Source organism: Schistocerca nitens, chromosome 1 (genome assembly GCF_023898315.1).
Source record: "Schistocerca nitens isolate TAMUIC-IGC-003100 chromosome 1, iqSchNite1.1, whole genome shotgun sequence".
NCBI classification, from domain to species: Eukaryota; Metazoa; Arthropoda; class Insecta; order Orthoptera; family Acrididae; genus Schistocerca; species Schistocerca nitens.
Window position 1 is genome coordinate 432,420,497 of NC_064614.1, and position 21,124 is coordinate 432,441,620.

The window sequence follows — 21,124 nt, forward strand, 5'->3', positions numbered from 1 at the left end:
AAATTGCATTTAGTTCTGGCATCAGGCATCTGGCATCAGTTCTGGGCAGGTAGCAGCTTTGGTCGATTCATTCGTTATCACTGTCTCCCAAAACCGTTGTCTCATAGCACTATGGCAAGTTGTTTCAATACTGTCTCACTGGGCATACACAACCTCAAATGACTGTGGGCAGGCACAACTGTACATGCTGCCTGCCAGGTGGTACTAATGCCTGCCTCTTGGCATACACAAGACTGTTCGCCTCCCATGGCTGGGGTCACTCAACCTAGGCAGTATAGTGTAGGCTATGGTCTGGCTGCCTGACTGCCCATGCTTACACTGTTTCCCCACCTCTGCATGCCAATGCCCACAGGCAGCACGGCATACACTGACATTCAAGCTGGAACAGTCTGCACTATAGTACAGGAGTAAGATCCTCTAACCTTTTGTTCCAATGAATGTGGTGGCATTGGTAATTTTGTCAGTTTTAGAGGCAACAAAATTTAGTCTTAACAGCTTCAGCTGGTGGACAACAGTCACCTACATAACAACAGATAAGGAAAATTAACTGTTAAAATAAACATTGCAGCTAAGACAACACCTCTTTTGGTTGTTCTGGAGTAAGGGAATGCCTTTACAGAAATGCGGTATAATTTTTTTCAGGGCAGCAATCTCAGTGCATCTGATGTATAGGTGGAACTGGTCTTGGTTTTCTTTTTTGAAGCTGTTTCACTTTCCTTTCTCATATTATGTGTAGACAGTAATCACAGAGCACCAATACAAGTATATGAATGTGTATCTGGAACAAGATCGCAGTGTGCATTAGAGTGAACTAGAAATGTGCCTTTCCTTAATCTCTGGTCTCCGAGATTATTCCCAAACTGTTGCAACAAGTACAGTTAACACTTTTGGAAGTTTCTGGCTTCTGGTCCTAGAGCAAAGAACAGGAAAGGATGCCAGTGAGGGGCAGGAAATGTTGTAAATAAAATGACAAGTCTTACACAAAAACTGTATTTAAGTACGCAATTTTTATCTAAAGTGTTAAATTGAATTATCTTCATTATGGGTCCTCTGTTGTCCCTTAAACTTTAAGGACTGTAGCACTGCATTTCATTATCAGTACTGGTGCAGGGTGATGGAAGCGATCCAATGTTTAAGAGTCTGAATACTGTTATAATGAAAAAATCTATATTTCACGTTAGCCTATTGTATTGAAGTATCAAACTTTTCCACTCGTTTATACACATTATACACATTGGTAATAGTAATTTAAACATTAACATTACACATAGTAATAAAAAACTAATATTTCTTTCTTTCCATGTTAAATTGATATATGATATGTATCTCTTACTTCTGTCAAGTTTAAAATTTTCTAAAATATTTTATGTTTCATTCAGTATCAGAAACATGTTCTTCATTGAAAATTTCATTAAATATTGAAACTACACGACAGACTTTTTTTTTATGTACTTCACATAAAACTTTGTTAATTCTTACGCACTCTGTACATTCTCCCTTCTTGTTTCTTTCATCATCCACTTTCCTGTTTGCAAGCCTTGCTCTTTTTGCTGAAAATCCTTGGTTTTCATTTTCTTGTGTTATCATCTTGGCCACCTCCTTTTCAATGGATTTGGGTAAGGATGTCGTCACTGCTCTCTTGTGTATAACTGGTGGTATTAGCTCCTATTTGTCATAGGGACAATATAATGGCCATGTGATCGTTCTCATTATTTCCGGTACGTATTATTTGAGCATTTATTCCAGAAATATCCAGGATATGGAAAAATATTGCACAGAACCAGCATTCTGTTTTTCTTGGTGTGGAGTAGATGGTGTACATTTCATCCAATGTATCTACTACTGTTTTTGTGGAACTTTACACAGTGATAATTTCAGGCTTCTTTTCCTTTCCTGTGCTGTCATCTATTTCATTACTGAAATGCATATATGAAAGAAGTATCACATCTTGTTCTTTTTTGGCACACTTTAAAGAACTATCAAATCCTTTTGAAATCCAAATAAGCTGCATCTCACATACCTGGTAGATGAATAACAGTATTCAGAGGTCATGTCATTATACTTCTTGGTGGAGGGCTCTTCATCCCATTTCATTGATTTGTATTTTCCAAAGAAGAAATCTCTATTTTTCAAAACTTATTTCATTTTCATCACCATCCGTCTATCCATCAGTTTCAAGTACTAATCCTTCATACTCATCAGGTGATAAATCTGATTTATCATATGTTCCTCCTCCTTGTTGTTCTTCTTCAAGTAATCTCTATTTCTCTTTTATTTTCTTCATATGTACACATGCTGTACATTGAGTTGTTCCCATACAGTATCAGAAAGCAAACCAACTCAAAGACTTACTTCACTTGGAAAGCTAATTAACAACTGGGTTCACAAGTGCATACAAAGTGACAACACTGATATAGCTGTGAAATTTTAAAAAACTGACGCTCCATATTATGAGGGCTGTTCAATAAAAAATGATCATTTTTTTTAATAACATACCTTTACTCATCCTCAATTTTGATAGTCCTCCTCAAAGTACTCTCCCATGAATGTGATGCACTTGTCCCAGCATTTCTGCCAGTCTTCAATTACATGCTGGAAACCATTTTTTGAGATGTCCTTATAAATCGCCTCGGCAACCTTCACCACTGCTTCTGATGATTGATAATGCCTCCCACGAAGGCGTTTCTTCATGTTAGGGAATAGGAAAAAAGGTCACATGGACTAAATCTGGACTATAGGGAGGGTGAGGGATGCACTTCACATTGATTTTTGCAAGATATACAGCAACAACATAGGCAATATGCAGCCACACATTATCGTGGTGCAGCATCCAGCCTGCTTCATGGGAATGTGGTCTTATGCGCCTCGTATGAACTTGCAATGTTTTCAGGGCATCCCTGTAGTATTGTCCAGTTACTGATGTGTGTGCAGGTACAACATGCTGATAAACCATTCCACGAATTTCAAAGAATGATATGACCATAACTTTCCCAGCAGACGCAACCACTTTTGCTTTTTTGGGGGTTGGTGATGAAGGAGATTTCCACACTTGGCTTTGCTGTTTACTCTCAGGATCAAAATGATGTGGGCAAGTTTCATTAGCAGTGATTACATTTGAAAGAAACTCCAGATCTTCCTCTAACAAACTTTTACAGACTTGCATGCGAATGACCTTTTGTTTGGGAATCAACAGTCTTGGAACCCACTGCGCATGGAAACGTGTCGTGTAATTTTTCTGCCACCAATGTGTGGGTGGCACTCAATGAAATGTTCAGTATTTCAGAAAGTGATCTTAAGGTAATTCGTCGATCCTATCTCACAATGACAGCAGCAGTGTTTATGTTTTCTTCCGTATGAGGAGTAACTGGAGCACCTGGTCCACTTTCCTTTGAAATTGATTGTCTCTCGTCTTTAAACATTTTAAACCATCTTCAAACTGTGTTGTAGGGAAGAACAGACTCTCCATAGGCCTCCAGTAACATTGGCTAGGCCTCAGATGAAGATTTGTTCAGATGAAAGCAGAATTTCAAAGTCGCATATTGTTCCTCACATGTTACCTCCATTGCGACAGTAGGCGATATTGAACATGTCCGACGTTGCCTGCCTCTCACAGGTAGGAACCAGGAGTCCCAACAATGAAACTACTATGGCATGTTTGCTGCACATTAAGCTAAAAGAGCATCATAAGATTAAATTTTAGCATGAAAAATTATAAATATAAAAAATTATGATCACTCTTTATTGAAAAGCCCTCTTATTTTGATTTTTGTTACATTAGGACTGGCACATGTCGTCCTGAACATCCCAGCACATGTTTTTGGCATCTGAACAAAAAGAATAATTGAAATTTAGTTTATTCTTCACTGTCCAGTCACATTAATGTGACCATCTGTCAAAAGCCTGAAAAATAACCTTTTACGATGCAGACCTCTGCAGGATGTACAGGAAGAGAGTATATGAAGTTCTGGAAGGTACCGACAGCATTGTGGAGCAATGCCAACCCCAGTGCCAAGGCTGGTTGTACTATGATTCTCAGTTGAGGATCAATGGCATGAACAGTCCAATCATACAGATTCTTGATAGGGTTTAAATCCAGGGAGTCCAGGGGCCAGGGGAGAAATGTAAACTCATCCTGGTGCTGGTTGGTTGGCTGGTTTAATGATTAAAGGGATCAAACAATGTGGTCATCGGTCCCTTCTGCCAAGAAGGAAAAGGTAAATGAATAAATGCAGGTGAGGTGCCAAGTCCAGGGAGCAGCCAGAGGGTGCTAAAGGCAGAAAGTACAATGAGGGACATACCACCACCACCACCACCACCACCACCACCACCCTATCCAACAACATCTAGAAAAAGACTTGTGGCATGGAGACAGTAAGAGAAGCACAAGAAAACAGAGGAAGAACATCAAGTCGAACAGCACATGCAAGAAGGGGGAAGAAGAGCACAAAAGGGTGGGTAGGGCGAGAGCTGGAGCAGACCACTAAGTCCGGACAGCCACTGCCTATTCAGGGCATAGGAGGCAACAGAGTGTCGAGCCAACCAGTCAATGGGCCTACAAGACTGAGGTGCCCTGCCTTAGAGACAGTAGTAAAAACTCCCTTTACGAATAAACTGTAAAGCTAGGTCAGTTGAGGAGGAATCATCCACTAACACCAGAGGTAGTGAGTAAGGAAGATTAAGAGTCCACCCCGGGCAGCTACTAGGTTAGGACAGTCCAACAAAATGTAGACAACCATGAAATGGGCACCATGAAGATAGTTGGGCAGATCTTCACAATAGAGAAGATTGCTATGTGTCAGCCAAGTATGTCCAATGCAGAGCCAGCAAAGAACGATGGAATCCTCTAAAAAGGCTTGGATAGAGGAGCTCCGCAAATCTGTGGACTCTATTATTGCTCATACATTGTTCGGCAAAGACAGTGTTTGCCATTCCATTTTCCAAATGCTTAGAACTAGACAGTGTAATGCTGGCTGTAGGTCTAATTCTGGAATACCGATCTTAAAAGGCAGCTTGCCGGTAGCCAATTTGGTCAGCCTGTCAGTGAGTTCACTCCCCAGGATGCGACATGACCCTAGCTCCAGACAGTTCAGACAGACTACCAAGCATCAGCACTGTTCGAGGGCAAGCATCAGCACTGTTCGAGGGCAAAATAGGAAATCTGGATAGTCAGAACCAAGGGGTGGTGAGGGTAACAGTGTTCAAGAGCTTGTAAACTGCTCAAAGAGTCACTACAGAGGAGGAACGACTCTGTGCAGGAATGGAAATGCTGAAGACCACAAGAGATGGCCACCATGTCATGGAGTGGATTTAATTACATCCTGCATGAACATAAGCAGAGCCAGTGTGATTGGCAACCATTGAGCCATCAGTGTAGACTACTTCAGAACCACAAAATGTACTGAAATTGCAGAAGAATTAACAACAGAGGGCCTCAGGATAAGTTGAGTCTTTCAGAACTGTGAACGAGGGATGCACCACCGAGGTGCACTTGAATGGGCCCAGAGAAGATGTGGCAAGGAGAAAGCTGGAGTTCAGAAAGAGAGACCAGATGCAGATGGTGATCATAACCCAGACCTGGACCACTGTTGCAGGTGGCAGAGCTTTGTATCTGGAAAGAGGAGATGGTAGTTCAGGTGCTCTTGAGAGCAGCAGATGCATAGCACAAAGAGATCAACTGTTGCTGTTGGTGCAGAACCCGAAATGGTGGAACCCCTGCCCCTACTAGAAGGCTGATCACGGGGCTAGCACGAAAGTCACAAATTGTCATTTGTACTCCACAATGGTGTATTGGGTCCAGCATGTGCAACATCGAAGGTGATGCCGAGCCATTTGTGAGACTCCCATGGGACTGGATCAACACTATGTACAGCTGTATCAGAGCATATTGGTCCGCACCCCAGTTGGTGTTGCTGAGGTGTAAGAGCAAAGAGCATTTAAGTGCAACCAACATGTCTGATTTAGTCAACACAGAGGGAGAAACCATGTCAACCAGGAATCACAGACCAATCCCAAAGAATGGTAGGAGTTCACCACATTGATGGACTGGCCATCAACATTCAGATTTGGATGGGGAATGACAAATGCATAAGACAGGTCTTGGCAGCCAAAAAATGGAAGATACGAGTGACAGCCCAATATTGCATTCGGTGTATTGCTTCCTGCAGTGTGCATTCAGAAATGCCCACCATGCACGAACAAAAATAAATGCACAAAGACGGGGACACTGTGGGTCCTGCAGCTGCCACCAGACCACTGACAGCCACTAAAAAGAGGGGGACACTGCAAACACAACTCTGAAGAACCTCATTCTCCTGCAGATGGGAGATGCTATGGGATGTGCCAACCTGTATCTGAAAACTGTGATAGGAAATAAAGTTCCAAATAAAAATCAGGAGTGGGCCATGGAGGCCCAATTCATGTAAGGTGGCAAGGATATCATGGCACCATGTGGTAACACAAGTTTATGCATATGTAAGAAGACTGTAGCTAGGTGTTGATGATGAGCATAAAATGTTCGGATACCACACTGCAAGTGGACTAAATTATCTGCAGTACAGTAGCCTGGGCGAAAACCACCCTGAGCCGAAGACAAAAGTTCTTGGGATTCAAGGATCCAACACAGCCTTCAATATACCACACATTCAAGTAACTTGCAGAGGGCATTAAGTAAACTGATTGGATGATACCTGTCCATCTGAAGAGGTTGTTACTCGATTTCAAAACTGCAATAAAGACACTTTCTCATCATTTGGAAGGCGATTCCCTCTAGCTCCAAACAGTTAAAAAGAGAAAGTATATGATGTTGACTAGTCACGGATAAGTGTTGAAGCATTTAGTTGTGCACCTCGTCCAGTCCAGGAGCTATCTTGGGGCGGCGAGCAAGGGCCCTGGTGAATTACCACTCGCTAAATGGGGTGTTATTAGGCTTCAGGTGCTGGAGAACAAAATATAGAAGACAGAATGTGAACAGATAGTGGATGGACACTGAAGTCTGGCTGAAATACTGAACAATATCCTCAGTGACAGACTCTGGGCTGGTGAGGATAACATCATTCAGGGAAATTCCCCAGGACACCTGTAGGATGATGGCGGCCAAAAATGCACCTGATCTTTGCCCATTGCTGTGAAGAGGGAGTATGTTGTCCTATGGCAGCAACATATCATTCCCAACAAAGTACATTAGTAAAGGCTCACCTGGAAGTGCATCCAGGAGAGAGATGTTGGAGAGAAAATAAGATGATCTGAAAATGGTTATTGACATACAAATTGTCGTGAACTCCCCACTGGACAGAGGGGAAGAATACAGGGCTGCAGATGGAAAGATCAATCAGCAAGAAAGTGCCACATACCAAACTAAAGTGTGTGGGGGTTCCAGTGTTGAGGAGTCTGATCATGCCCCGCCAGCAGGTCTTCAATAACCTTGCCCATCGATGGTTGCTGTACCACCCCACACAGTGTACAGGCATTAAAAGCCCCAACGAGAAGGGAGGGGACAGGTAGCTATCAAAGCACAGCAATAACAGCAGGAAGAGCAGGAAGCCTAGGAGAGGTCTGGCGGGAGATAATTATTGCGTATCGTAACTGTAGGGTCTAAATGGGTCCAAAAAAATGCCACTGCTTCCACCACAGTATGAAGAGGGAAACAGAAACTAACAATGGTTGTGCAGACCAATGTACAGGCACCGACAGAGGCTCACAAAGTGCCAACCTGGTTCTTGCTGATGGCTTGGGGGACCACGAATAGTCAGCAAATGAGTATCCATAAAACGAGATTCCTGAAAAGCAACACAAGCTACAGAGTAGAGAGAAAGAAGGGACTACAGTTCTGGAAGTTGACAATAATAATCTTTATAGTTCCATTGGAGGAGAGTAGTACAAGAGGATGGATGGTCGCCTAATGGGCCAGAATTGGTCATTGTGCTGAGTCAAAGTCAGTCACTGGTAAAGGACGGAGTGACATCCGTGAATGTAAGATTTGGCTCTGATTGAGAGGGAGGGGTGACACCCCCTGGGATGACCGAGGAAGGGGGGTGGGGGAGGGGTAGCAGCCCAAGGCTTACACTTCTTCTTCTTCTTCTTCTTCTTCTTCTTGTTGTAGACCTCTTCCTCCTCCTCCTGATCCTCTGGAGGGCGAGAGGAGGTGTGGTTGGGAAGAAAGCAAGCCACATCAATATCAGGGTCCGAAAGAGAACGAGCTATGCCGGATTACTCCTGATTTAGTCATCAGACTGAAGGAGGAGGTCCCTGCGGAAGATAATGTCCTGTGTCATTTTTCAGGACCGGTAAGGAGTGATGCTCGTCGGCACATCAGCTAAGAACTCTTAAGCCCAAAGGGAAGTTAACTGACTGGCAGAAGTAGTTTTAATCAGTAGGGAACCATTTCACTTCTTACTGAGTCAACTTCACTGAACTTATCTTCAATATGTACTAAATTAAAAAAACAAAAAATTAAACAAAATAAAAAAAAATTAAAAAAAGAGAGAGTGGTTCGGTAGCAATGAAAGTCTCCCCATTGGGCCTGGAAAAAACCAAGTAACAGGGAAAGGTTCCACTCCAAGCCAGTAGACCACGCCCTCCTTCCATGGGGTAGCCTGGAGGAGAATGCTGAGGGAACCAAGGTAAGAGCAGAGAGAGAACCATTCCCATCTGAAGAGACAGTCACGGAAGGGTAGTCAGCAAGCTTCATGTGCAGATCATCTGCCCTGGTACCACCCACTCCAATCAGTGTCTCAGCAAGTGGGCTCCACCCAGCTGTGGCAAGGGCCACCTGGCACAGCACTCCTTGCCGGGAGTTCCAATACCCGAAAAAGACGAGCAACCACTCCTATGCATACACGAGAGGGTGACAGCTTAGGTACCACAAGTGTGATCCCTATGTCCGTCAGGGCCTCAATGGCTTCCAATGCAAAAACAATTTAGAAAGGGAAGTTGAAGCCCAAGGGGACCAAAAAGAGAGCCAGAGAGAGAGAGAGAGAGAGAGAGAGAGAGAGAGAGAGAGGAAACATGAGACGCAAGACCTAAAGGGAATTGTGGAACAAAGGGCATAACTGGGTCATCACAAAGGGAAACACTGAGGGAGGCAGAAGGGGGGAGCACGAGGGAAAGCAGCTATGATGGGAAGGAGTGGAGTGGGGGAAGGGAATGCAGCCCGTTAAGAAGAAAGGCTGCAGTAGCTTGGGGACCCATCCGCTACACACACACACACACACACACACACACACACACACACACACACAGAAGAGCTGTGGGACCCCGGGGGTCATCCTAGTGCTCTTCAAACCATGTGCGTATGCTGTGAGATGTGCGACACATTCTGTTGTCCTACTGGTAGATGCCACCATGCCGAGCATGAACAAACCAAATGTTGGGGTGTCCATGGTCTGGAAGGATAGATGCACTCTGTGTTGAGCCATTTTGTTTTCCAAAATGACACTATCACCCAGGGAATACCATGAAAATTTTCCCCACACCATAACTCTCCCTCCTTCAACATGGACCATTCTGATAATTGAAACATAAAACGTGTTTCATCCGAAAAGGCCACTTGTCGCCACTCAGTGGATGTCCAGTTGCAGCGCTGGCATGCAAATTTCAGCCTTTGTTGCCAACGGACAGCCTTCAGCATGGGTATATCTACCATGTACATGCTGTGGAGGCCCATTTGCAGCAATTTTCACTGAAGTCATTCACTCCTGTAATCTATGGCCTGTGGTGCTCCATAGTTGCTTCGATGCAAAGTTTTGGATAGTGTCATTTTGCCATGCATGGTATACGAGTTTATTTTATCCACAGCTGCACATGAACAGTTTACAAACTTAGCCATTTTGGAAATGCTTCCACCCTTTGTCTGAAAGCCAATGATCATGCCCTTTTGGAGGTCAGCTAAATCACTCCATTTCCACCTTACGACGACTGCATTATATTGTGTGTCTCACAGACACACTTTATATATCCTCCACAGCCTGTCCTGCAATCTGTCTTCTGTGAGTGGTTATTGCACGTTGACATTTAACATAGGCAACGGTCACAGTAACACAACTGGGCTTAGTAATTTCATTATTTATACAGCCCTTATACAGAAATCTAACAGGGGTTTTTGACAATTATGAATTTTCAAACTAATAATAAGAGTGGTTTTTAATCTGTGGAATGTCCACAGCACCCCATGCAGCACTAAAAGGTTAAACAGAAATATATATTATATTTTCCTGCTCTATGACCTCTGAAAGATCCTTATGTTTTGAAAGCCTGAGGTCCTAAAATCCTCTATAGTGTGGGCTACTTTTACTTGGTACTTTTATAAGCACACCTATTTTGCCTTTATAATAATTATATTTCTGAATAAAAAATGTTTAATAGACACTCTACAAGTTATTGGCTATGTACATTCCTTTAATGCTACTATATATTAAGGGCAACATTATGAGTATGGTTATTTTTCCACACAGCCTCTCACCTTAAGGAGCTTGCGTATCAGATCCCGAGCATCAGGTGTAAGGTACTGCGGTAAAACTAGTTTCCCCCTCAAGATTTTTTCTATTGTTTTCTTGCGGTTCTCAGCTGTGAAGGGTGGCTGAAACAATAATAATAATAATAATAATAATAATAATAATAATAATAAAACAAAGATTAAATTAAAAATATTAAAGAATGATGATGTTTTAATCACAATTCTAGGTTACTTTTCTTCTTTAGTAATTAACTGCTGGTCCCTCACATGTAATTCTCTACTTTAGCAATGAATGATCTTCATTTGTTCAATTACTACTACTACTACTACTACTACTACTACTAAAATTATGCAGTTTCTTATTTAGTTGTTTCCTGCTTTTATATGTACATACTGTTCCAACACTTCTGGAATTGTCACCAGTATATAGTATATAATCTTGTCTCATTGGAATTGACTGACTGCTTCTGCCCCTTCACTACTTAAGCGTGTCTTTGTTGATGTTGTCGATACATGCTCTTGTGTATCATTCACATATAATAAGTGTTTCACAGAGTTACTAATAGGTAAACATACATTAAATATTTTAGTTATAAAAACATACCGCTCCTGTCAACATATCATACATCAATGCACCCAGTGACCACCAGTCTACTGCCTTTCCATGTCCACTTCGTGTTAGGATTTCTGGAGCCCTAAATAGAAACATTGAAATAAATAAAATTTAATACCAATTGGAATTCATATGCTTAAAACATATGCTGTAACATGTGTACAGTAGTTGGCTTGAAAAAGAGGAAACTGCTTGATATTAACATTTACTTATGCTGAAACACTACCTACTGCAAGTAGCCTGTGTGTAAAAAAGCCAAGTGAACTCATAATAAAATAAATAGATGAAGGTATTTGGCTAACTGAGACATGTCACTGACTCACTGATATGCAGCTGTACGTATCAAAAAGCAACTATTTAAGACATTTGGTTTCTAGCTCATGGCCTCCACTCCCCTCATAAAATCTCTCTGTATTTTTCTGTACAATTTTTATCACGACTGCAACATATCTATTTTTGGTGAGAATGGGGAATTGGGGGGGGGGGGGGGGGAGGGAGAAAAAGGACAAAGTGAGAGAGAATACACATTTCTGAGGGCAGTACAGGTCCAACAGTATCAATATGAATGGGACTGAATCACAGACTGGGTGTGGCAAAGGTACCCCAGTGGCGCTAGAAAACTGCATTTGGCAAGTGTTGCACTGCTGACCAAGTATCTTGCATCTGGATAGACAAATACTAATTTGCAAGAACTATAGCAGACAGAATGAAATTTTTACTCTGCAACAGAGTGTGTGCTGATATGAAACTTCCTAACAGGTTGAAATTGTTTGCTGGACCAAGGCAGAGCTCTTGCCCACAAAAGGCAAAGGTCCCTATTTCGAGTCTCAGTCCGACAAACAGTTTTAATCTGCCATGAAGTTTCACTATAGTAGCTCTATCTCAACGACGCATACGACTGAAGTGATGAGATGTAAGGCTGGCTAAAAACTGACATTACGGTCACACATGTGGAGTGGAGGAAATCCCAATACAGCTGCACATTTGTGTTTGATAGTGAGAGAGATGAAAGCTGTAAGTTTGATGGGAGGTCATGAGGAAGCACTTCAACTCACTGACTCTGCTGCTGCTTTCTGCATGGTCTTTATGTGGGACAATTTATCTGTTGCTGTACTTTGTTTTTAGTATCAAGCAACCCTTTTTGTAAATGGCAACCACCGACTTATTTCTGATATGGTGCTATTGAGGTGCTTGGATGTGGCTTTTGTGTAGAGTCATTACTGTGTAGTGCTGTGATTTGGTTGGATTATTTTACCATTTGAATTGAATGTTTCAGAGAGTTTTCTGGCTTTTTCGGAGCAGTGTTTCCATGGTCTGTTCTGCACTTTACACCACAGAACTAAGGCCTCTGGTGCACACATACACAGTTAGAATTTTTAGGAAGTATGTTAGAACCTGTGATAGCCATGTATTACATAGGATACTTTCATTCACTGTGTTCCCTGCTAGTGTTCAAAGATCATTAAATAGTTTAGAGGCATGTGATGGCCAAGATGTAGGATTTTTAAATGCTTTGCAAGATACTTAGCCTCCAACTCTGTCAAACAACTGATCAGCACATGTAACGGCACTTTGTTTATGAACACCATGCAGAGGGGCTAAGGTGTCCTGTGCTTCCAAGGCCACGCACCCACTGAGAACATCAACACACAACAGTATTTTGGCATATCAGATGTGATATGAGTTAGGACAAACTGGGTCTACAACTGTCTCCAAGTACAATATACGCATATGGCAGATACATCAGAACTCTCTCTATTTTGTGCAATCCTCACAGTAAATAGCATGGACAGACTTTAAACATGTTCAGTTTTGGATAGCTACATGTGACACACATTATGAGTAGTTATGCTATTTATGCTGTATTGTTCTGGTGGAAGCTCTGACGTTTAGAATACCTTGTCACTTAATTGCTGGTAATTACATTGTAAATATTGTCCTAGAAAACATACCTACTGCATTTGTCAGAGATCACAGAGAGCCAGACATGTGGAATTCTGATACTATAATATCATTGCAATGTCTTTGTAATAAGTCTGAGGTTTCAGTACGATAGAGGACTAGGTGGGACTTTAGGGGTTGTGTGACGTCTAATAAATATGGGGAAGAGAGGAACAAAAAACAATAAAAATATACACAACACTCACAATGAAGATAGTTTACAATTCTGCATAAAGAATCCTAAATAATGTTAAGCTGTGAAGCTAGAAGTAACTTACATATACTCAATTGTGCCACAAAATGTGTGTGTCACTATGCCTTCTTGGATATGTTCCTTACACAGACCAAAGTCTGTCAGTTTTACGTGTCCCTGTGCATCTAACAGAATATTTTCCGGCTTCAGATCCCTGAAAAAGACAAAGTCTATGAAAGGCGATACTTTAAAGATGCACATCCACTAGATGAGCAAGTATTACTTCACTGTTCACAGAATTTAGATAAAAATATTTAATAAATCAAGCAGAGACAGCTGAAGGTATTAAACTAAAAGATTAAACATTTGCAGCAAGACGAAGGGGCCAACACTGGCTGCTGGAATAGGAGTGACTGGAGCAGTCAGGACTTAAAACACCTTTACTCCATTTGTTGCAGTTGCTCTTAAATTATGTTACTGTTCTTGGGTTGGAAACACATTTTTTTTATTTTTACTTTATTTTGCACACAAAATACATGCTACATATGAAGTGCCTACAAAATCTGATCATCAGTTTATACTTGTTACCCACTGCAATAAACACGAGTTATTTCATGTGGTGTTCTGCTCCATAGTAATTAGTCACTTAGTTTTTAAGTATATTATATCCAAACCAAATATTATGATCAAATGGACATGGCTTTGTGTTTTTCCTATTAATGTCTCTCATATGCTGTTCACCTCATTTTAAGAAGTTCTGTAGCAGTACAGAAGTAGCAGTCTGGGGTGAGACTACTTTAACCTAGATGTGAGTACTGTATGCCAATCATTTTACTTCAGTGCACAAGCTACGAAACAGTTTACTTCACTGAAGTGGAAATCAGCAGATACAGTATAAACTATTTGTTCTCTTAGAATTGTGAATACCGCTACTGTGCTCAAAGCTACACAATTTATAGTTAATGTGAGAGATTTAGAGTACAGTTGCATTGCAGTTAATAATCTAAACTGCTGAAACCTATGGCTACAACATCAACTATTACACCCCCCCCTTTTTTTTTTTTTTTTTTGGCTGACATGAAAATTTCCCCTCCATCTCCAAAGTAAGCTATTATCCTTGTCACAGAAGTACCAATATCTACTGATTTTAGATGAACGACATTATTATGTATGTTGATGTAATTAATGGATCTAACAATACCACTTCGATTGTGCACAAGAAAAGTAAAGCCTGGGATTGTTTCAGAAAGAAGAAACAATATATAGGTCTGCAGGCTTTCAAAGCCATTGCCACTGAAGTTAAAATCTTCCGGGTTGTTAGGTCATGCCACAGTTCTTCAAACAATTGATGTTTCGACTCCTCTGCTGGGATCATCTCCAGGATCTTCTGGTTTCCACTAGCCTGCTCTCAGTTGCAAGAAACAGACCCAGACACACTTCAGTCACACTGCAGGCACTGGGAGGTACTGCGTTTTGTAACAAGTTCGTTCCTACATGCTTTGATATTATGCCCACGACGGGGAGCATGCGTGTAAGTGTTCAGCTTCTACGGGTTCTCCAAGGCCTTCCATCAGCGCAGACACTAAAAAGACTGGTTTTGAAGTGTGGTCTGCTGTCCTGCTGCTGGACATTCTGTTTGTGATCCAGCCTTAGTATGGGCAGTGGAAGCCCTGGTTACTTTGTCTTCTGTGCCCCAACAAATGTCAGATGTGGTGCAAGTTTCTACCCATGTTTGACTTAATTCATCTTGTATATGATAAATAAATCTGCCACAGGTGTAAAATATTTTATTGATCAACGTCTTGCATGACAGAAGTCACTATACACTACCACAGCTTCGGGGCTTTAGCTCCATCATCAGGTGTATCTGAAATATGAAGTAAAACAACAGTTGTAACCTACTCCATTAATCAATGAAGACATTTAAAAAATTGAAGTTAAACTAAAGAACGACCCTGTGGCAAGTGCAAGTCAGCTTACAACCTGATAGGACGAACCATGAGAAAATGCCTACACTTGAGGCCAACACTTACCAACTGCTGATACAGGACACCAGTGTGACCCGAGTGGCTATAGCAAGCAGACTGAGCAGTAAAGCCGTAGGCTCTGTTCGTGGTAAACAAGTGAAGAGGGTGCATAACATGGTATGGAGAGGACCTAAGGTACAAGCATGAACGAATGCTGCAAAAATGCAGAAGCAATATAGGTAATAACAAAGTAATTGCAGCCAATTATGGGAGATGTTCACCTTAACAAATAAGGAAAAGAAACATGACTAATAATAGAATAAGTACAATAAAGCAAAACACATTTTTTAAAATATTATAATAATTGCTTAATTGAGTAGGTAATAACGGTTGTTTTACTTCAGATTTAGATACACCTGACGATGGGGTATATACAACTTCCATTGTGAAAGACTTCGGCCAATTGAGTATTTTACAGTTGTTGCGGATTTGTTTACCATTAACATGTTGCAGAACAGTTACAGATGTCTTACAAATAAAAATTTATTAGTTCATCTTGTATCCTGGCTGAAAACACTAACATAAATATGGAGCCAGAGCCTTAGAAAACATAAGAACAGAGATGGCACCACTGTGGCTGGTATAAAGCCAGCAGACAAATATGATTCTTATTGCAGCAGTTCTTGACATACCACATAGGGCATCTCCAACCTGGTGCACTATCTGAACACAGCCAAAAGGCTATCACCAATGTTTATGGGATCTCCAAGCCTCACTCCTGGCACCTTGTGACTCGGGCAGTTCTGCTGCTCAAGGACTGCATATAAAGCTGGCCGGCTACAGGCACTTCGTGTTTGATACTTGCCATGCTCAATTTGCCTCAAGTTCTGTACACCGTCCTCGACACTGCCGTGACCTACAATTCTGCGACCAAATTAACCTTCACTCTAACGAGTGATTGCAGCACATTGGACCCTGTCCTGGATTGGCTTTTTGGCTCTGCTTACGGACAAATTGCCTAACGTACAAGCAAGCGTTGTCCCTGGTCTCCGCTCAGTATCTCCGACAGGCTCTGTATGTGACTCTGCTGTGTACTGTGGTGTGTTAGCAATAAATACTTGTTAAAACAGAAAATAAATATGCCTTTGTAGATGTAAGATGAACACATTATCCTTTGCAAATCAATTCCTCTGATAAACCATCATTTACTATTGCATCTTTTTAGGGACACAAATATTTTATTTATTTCTATGTAACAAAACTCTTAGCTTTGAATGTTATATGTAAAGGTTGAACTGATTGCTATAATGACTGCCAATTGAAAAGATATCATTTTCTCTAATTAGCTTATTTTTTTGAAAATAATTATTTTGTCTATTTTCTATTTTCACACTTGGCTGCGTCTTATGCTTGCTGGTAGTTTCTGCACAACAATGAATTATGATTTACTTGTCTGCAAGTGTGCGTTTTACATATACGAAAAGATGCCCATACAGCAATCAGTATATTTCAGATGGCAGGTTACATTACCATTCCTTTGTGGATGTGCAGTATTACCATATACATGTATTATATACAAAAATTTCTATTTGTAATTTCTTAATTGTGGTTGGTAATTTTGGTTTTTGTCAGAGATGTAAATAATATTTTTATTGATGATTAGTTTTAAACTTTTCACTCATTCCTAAGAAATTACTTATATTAGAGGAATGTTATCAACAAAATGTGAAATACAACATTGTATCTTCTAGTATATGAGAATGAATGAAAAGTTCGAAACTATAGTTGAGTCAGCATAAGTTGATCCCTGACAGCTGGCACCTCTGTTGCCAGCTTTCAACGATAAAGCACAGACTGCTGCCAATGAAAATAATACCTCCCTACAAAGCTCTGGTAACACTAAAGCATTGATGTAGAGATGTTTACAAAATCAAGTAGCATTGCAACTGCTAGGATTTTCTTACAGCAGCAACTTGACTATAAGTCATGATTAAAAATATTATTTGTAACTGTTACAGAAACCTTAATTAATAAACTACAAATATACTGAGTTACTCATCCTGGTACTATTACAATGTTGGAATTACACAAAAATTAATATTTAGACTGCTGAGCTCTTTTTTTATACAAATTTTATTAGATTTTCTGCAGGGTTGGGTAGCAGAGTGAAATATTTCATTTCACATTTTACAATAGGATAAAAACAATGTCATGTGGACTTATAGTTGAAGTTCCAGCAGAACTGAAGAGCTATGAAGTGAGTGAAGATGAAGCTCATGACACAGAATTGGTGATTATTTCACCCAATGCAGATGAAATAATAGATGAAGACATTTCAGAAAATGCGCTGAACAATGTTATACTGTACAAGATGCAGTAGGTACTTCAGAACTTACAACCAACAGGGATGAAACTAATGTTACCGATTTACCTCCAGACAGTTAAGTGAAGAAAGTGGAAAGTGATACACTACACACACACACACACACACACACACACACACACACACACACACACACAAATGTAAGTGGTATAATATTAACAAATACTAATGAACCACATAAACGCAATGAAAATTATGTTGCAGAATATATAGCAAATAAGACAATGCTCCTTTTCTTGTAACCAAAGAAGAACTTCAGTCTTTAGTTGCATACTACTTCAGAGTGGGAATCATAAGCTTTTCCATGACAGTATGACTGGGGAAAACAGGGTCCAGATGTTGGTGTCCCTTTATTCTTCAACTCCATGCCAAGAAATACATTTCGGGAAATAAATAAATTCAGTCATCTGAATGACAACTCCAAAATGGACAGAAGTAACAATATATGGAAACTGAGGTTGTACTTTGAAAAATGAAGAACAGATTTGGTAAATTTGGTGTATTTCATTCAGAACAATTGATAAAATAATGATACATTATTATAGCAAACATTCAGTTAAGATATTTCACAGGGGAAGGCTATCAACACAGGGGAAGACTATCAAATTTAGGTACAAAATTTGGTCTCTTTCGAGTTCCAATGGTATTTTTTATAACATTTCAACATACTATGGTAAGACAGACAACAAAAGGGAGCCTTTAGAAGCAATGGTAATAAATGAGATAACCTGCACGATTCCAGAACAAGAGTATCTAAATGACAAGCTGTTCTTTGACAACTTTTCCATGAGTGCTGACACACTGATCACATTGAGGAAGCAGAAAATAAAAGCTATTGGAACAATAAGGGAGATGCGAATTAATGCATGCCTTTTGGTTGATTTGGAACAAATAAATAAATAAATGAGGATTCTATGATAAAGAGAATTAAGGTCTGGTAGTGAAATGAAGGGACAACAGACCAGTACGTGTAGCCACAAATCACAGCTCTATTATTCGTTTGAGTTGTGCTAAAGATGCTCATGGGCAAAGGAAAGGAAATATGTGTTACAATGCCACATCTCATTAATTAACACAATGCCCAAAATGGTGGAGTTGATCTACTGCACAACCATATCACTTTATAAGACAAGTACACGATCAAAAAAGTGTTGATGGTGGCCATTACTCATGCATGGTGAACACATGGTGTGTACTAAACTGTTAACCCAAATGAAAAACTCTCACTTTTTGACATACAAAGGAGGACAGTGATGATGTACTTTTCAAAGAAAATGTAAAACCAAAACACAAGAGGACCACAAGGAAGCAAACTGAAGGGAGGGCAGGCAAGCGCACACGTATGCCTAGATCCCAGAAATCATTTTATTGGGCCAAGTAAAACACACAAGAGATGTGCACACTGTGAGGAAAACAATGTGTGATAGGTATAATGTTGGTGTACATGACAAGTGTCATGTTTCATTTCATACTGAATAGATTTTTTTAAAAGTAAGACAGTGTTTTGATGTCTTTCACAATGTTTCTTATAGTTTTCTGCATTCACACAATACAGGCATTTTGACAGCTAATCTGTGATACTAATTGATAAACAAGAATTACATGAAGATGAAAGAGAGAATGCTTGTGAAGATATACAGAGTATTATTCTCAATGTAAAGAAGTGAATTTCATTCATTACAATGATATGAAGAAAGCTACTGGCCTAGTCCGGAGCTGTCTTCGAAAGCCCAGAGGTTTACAGAAATTAAGCACTCCACTGTAAATGAAAGGATTCATTTTACAAGGCAATGGAAAACATAAGTCAACTAATAAGCATACTCACAAGAATTAAGTGTTAGCCTTCTGATATCAAATTGCCAAAAAGTTGCAAAACAGCTTTCTTAAAGCACTGAGCCTTCACTTACAGTACAGTTCCAGTAACAATCTACTTCACTATGGTTTAAATTTTGACAGATTTTACTTAAACTAATGAGTTACAGAATATCACAAACTTTGTGCAAAGGGTCTTTTTTTTATGTCAAGTGCGATGTGCTATCAATCTAAGTGTGTATGGAAAAACAAGTTTATGGTGTGAGATTTAGTCTACTGGGCAAGCACACTATCACCAGGGAAGCAAACAAGACATACATGCCACATGTAGTACAGAAATAAAAAATCTTCACTGTAAGCTATCAATGGTCAATGTTCCTCTTGCAAAGGCCTTAAGTCAATTGCCTACAGCAGGAAATCTTCAGCGAATCTTCACTATAAGCTATCAATGGTCAATGTTCCTCATGCAAAGGCCTTACGTCAATTGTCTGCATCAGGAGCTGAGGCTGGATTTTGGGCAATTCTGAAGACAGACCTCTCAAGAAAAAGAAGTACACCCAGAAATGCTTTTCAGAAGACTTTACACAGGATGGACATCTCTAAAAAAAATTTTGGGCTGTTGTTATGAAATGCTAGAAAAGGATGACAAATTTTCTTGTTGAATGAAGCAGTGTGCTATTTTAAAGTTTGTGAATGAACATACCTGGAAACAAAGAGAAAAACAAAAATTAAAAAGGTTGAAAAGGCAAAGAAAGGGCGTGTTGTGGCAGAGCATGGTGTCTTTCTTTTCCCAATCTATCTTCTTCTTGCAAAGTGCAAATGTTAACAGACAGTCAAAAATAACATTGTTCAATGTATGTTTATGTAGAATGGCAATTCTTAAACTTTTTCTACAATTCACTCAGCATAGTGGCATCAGTATCTGTATAAGAGGATCGGCAGATGTGGACTACATAAACTGTCTCCCCATTTTTACACAAAACTAAATCAAGGTGTCAGATCAGAAATTCAAACAGATGTGTATAAGGGCCTCCAATGAGATGCAACCAGTAAGTTTCCATGTGATCATTACTGTTTCATACTATGTTGCAAGGGTCAGTTTCAAATGTAACAGATTTTTTATGGAAACATGTCTTAAGTGGTAAAGCTTGTGTGTAAAGTTGACAGACATTAAAAAAATTTTTAAAAAGGGGGCATGACAGTTCATGTGCCCATTATCAACAGAAATTAGTTCAAATTAGTGAGTGACTGTCGAACTAACCTGTGGTTTCACTCTGTCAAATAGGTTCATTTCAGTTAGCTTCTATTCACTTGCATGCATCAATATACTTGTACACGTACCCTCCCACAGTGAAATATAAATGACCTAGCAGCTCATAGCCCAAACTCAGAATATTAGTTTCTGTGCCAACATTGCTCAATGTTAAATACTGACACTAGGAAGAAACAAATGAGAAAGATTTCAGAATTATTCATTTTCTGAAAATACTCACCTATAAATGATTCCTTGTATATGCAAGTGTTCTAATGCCAGAATTATTTCGGACAGATAAAAACTGGAAAGAGAGGAAAAAAGCTTCATTAAGCATCATTATTTCTCATCAAGTATGTATTTCTCAGGTGAAAGGGAGAGGTTAGTTCTCACAAATAGGCTCACGAGAAACTTAATTAGAAACACATACCTAATAATATGTAGCAACACTCCTTTTCACTCTGATGACAGTGACAACACATTATGGCACGGAGGGCCCCCCCCCCCCTCTCC

At 40.1% G+C, this 21,124-nt stretch overlaps 1 protein-coding gene across 2 annotated transcripts in view; it reads right to left on the bottom strand.

Annotated features, from left to right (window-relative positions):
* Nucleotides 1-21,124, bottom strand: part of LOC126251125 (ribosomal protein S6 kinase beta-1) — a 207,081-nt gene that overhangs the window by 61,372 nt on the left and 124,585 nt on the right. For both annotated transcript variants that reach the window (XM_049951614.1, XM_049951615.1), the window contains 4 exons: nt 20,853-20,915; nt 13,283-13,411; nt 11,055-11,145; nt 10,457-10,573 (listed from right to left, as the gene is read on the bottom strand). In XM_049951614.1, the coding sequence (XP_049807571.1) occupies nt 10,457-10,573; nt 11,055-11,145; nt 13,283-13,411; nt 20,853-20,915 (400 nt within the window). The remainder of the gene's footprint in view (nt 1-10,456; nt 10,574-11,054; nt 11,146-13,282; nt 13,412-20,852; nt 20,916-21,124) is intronic.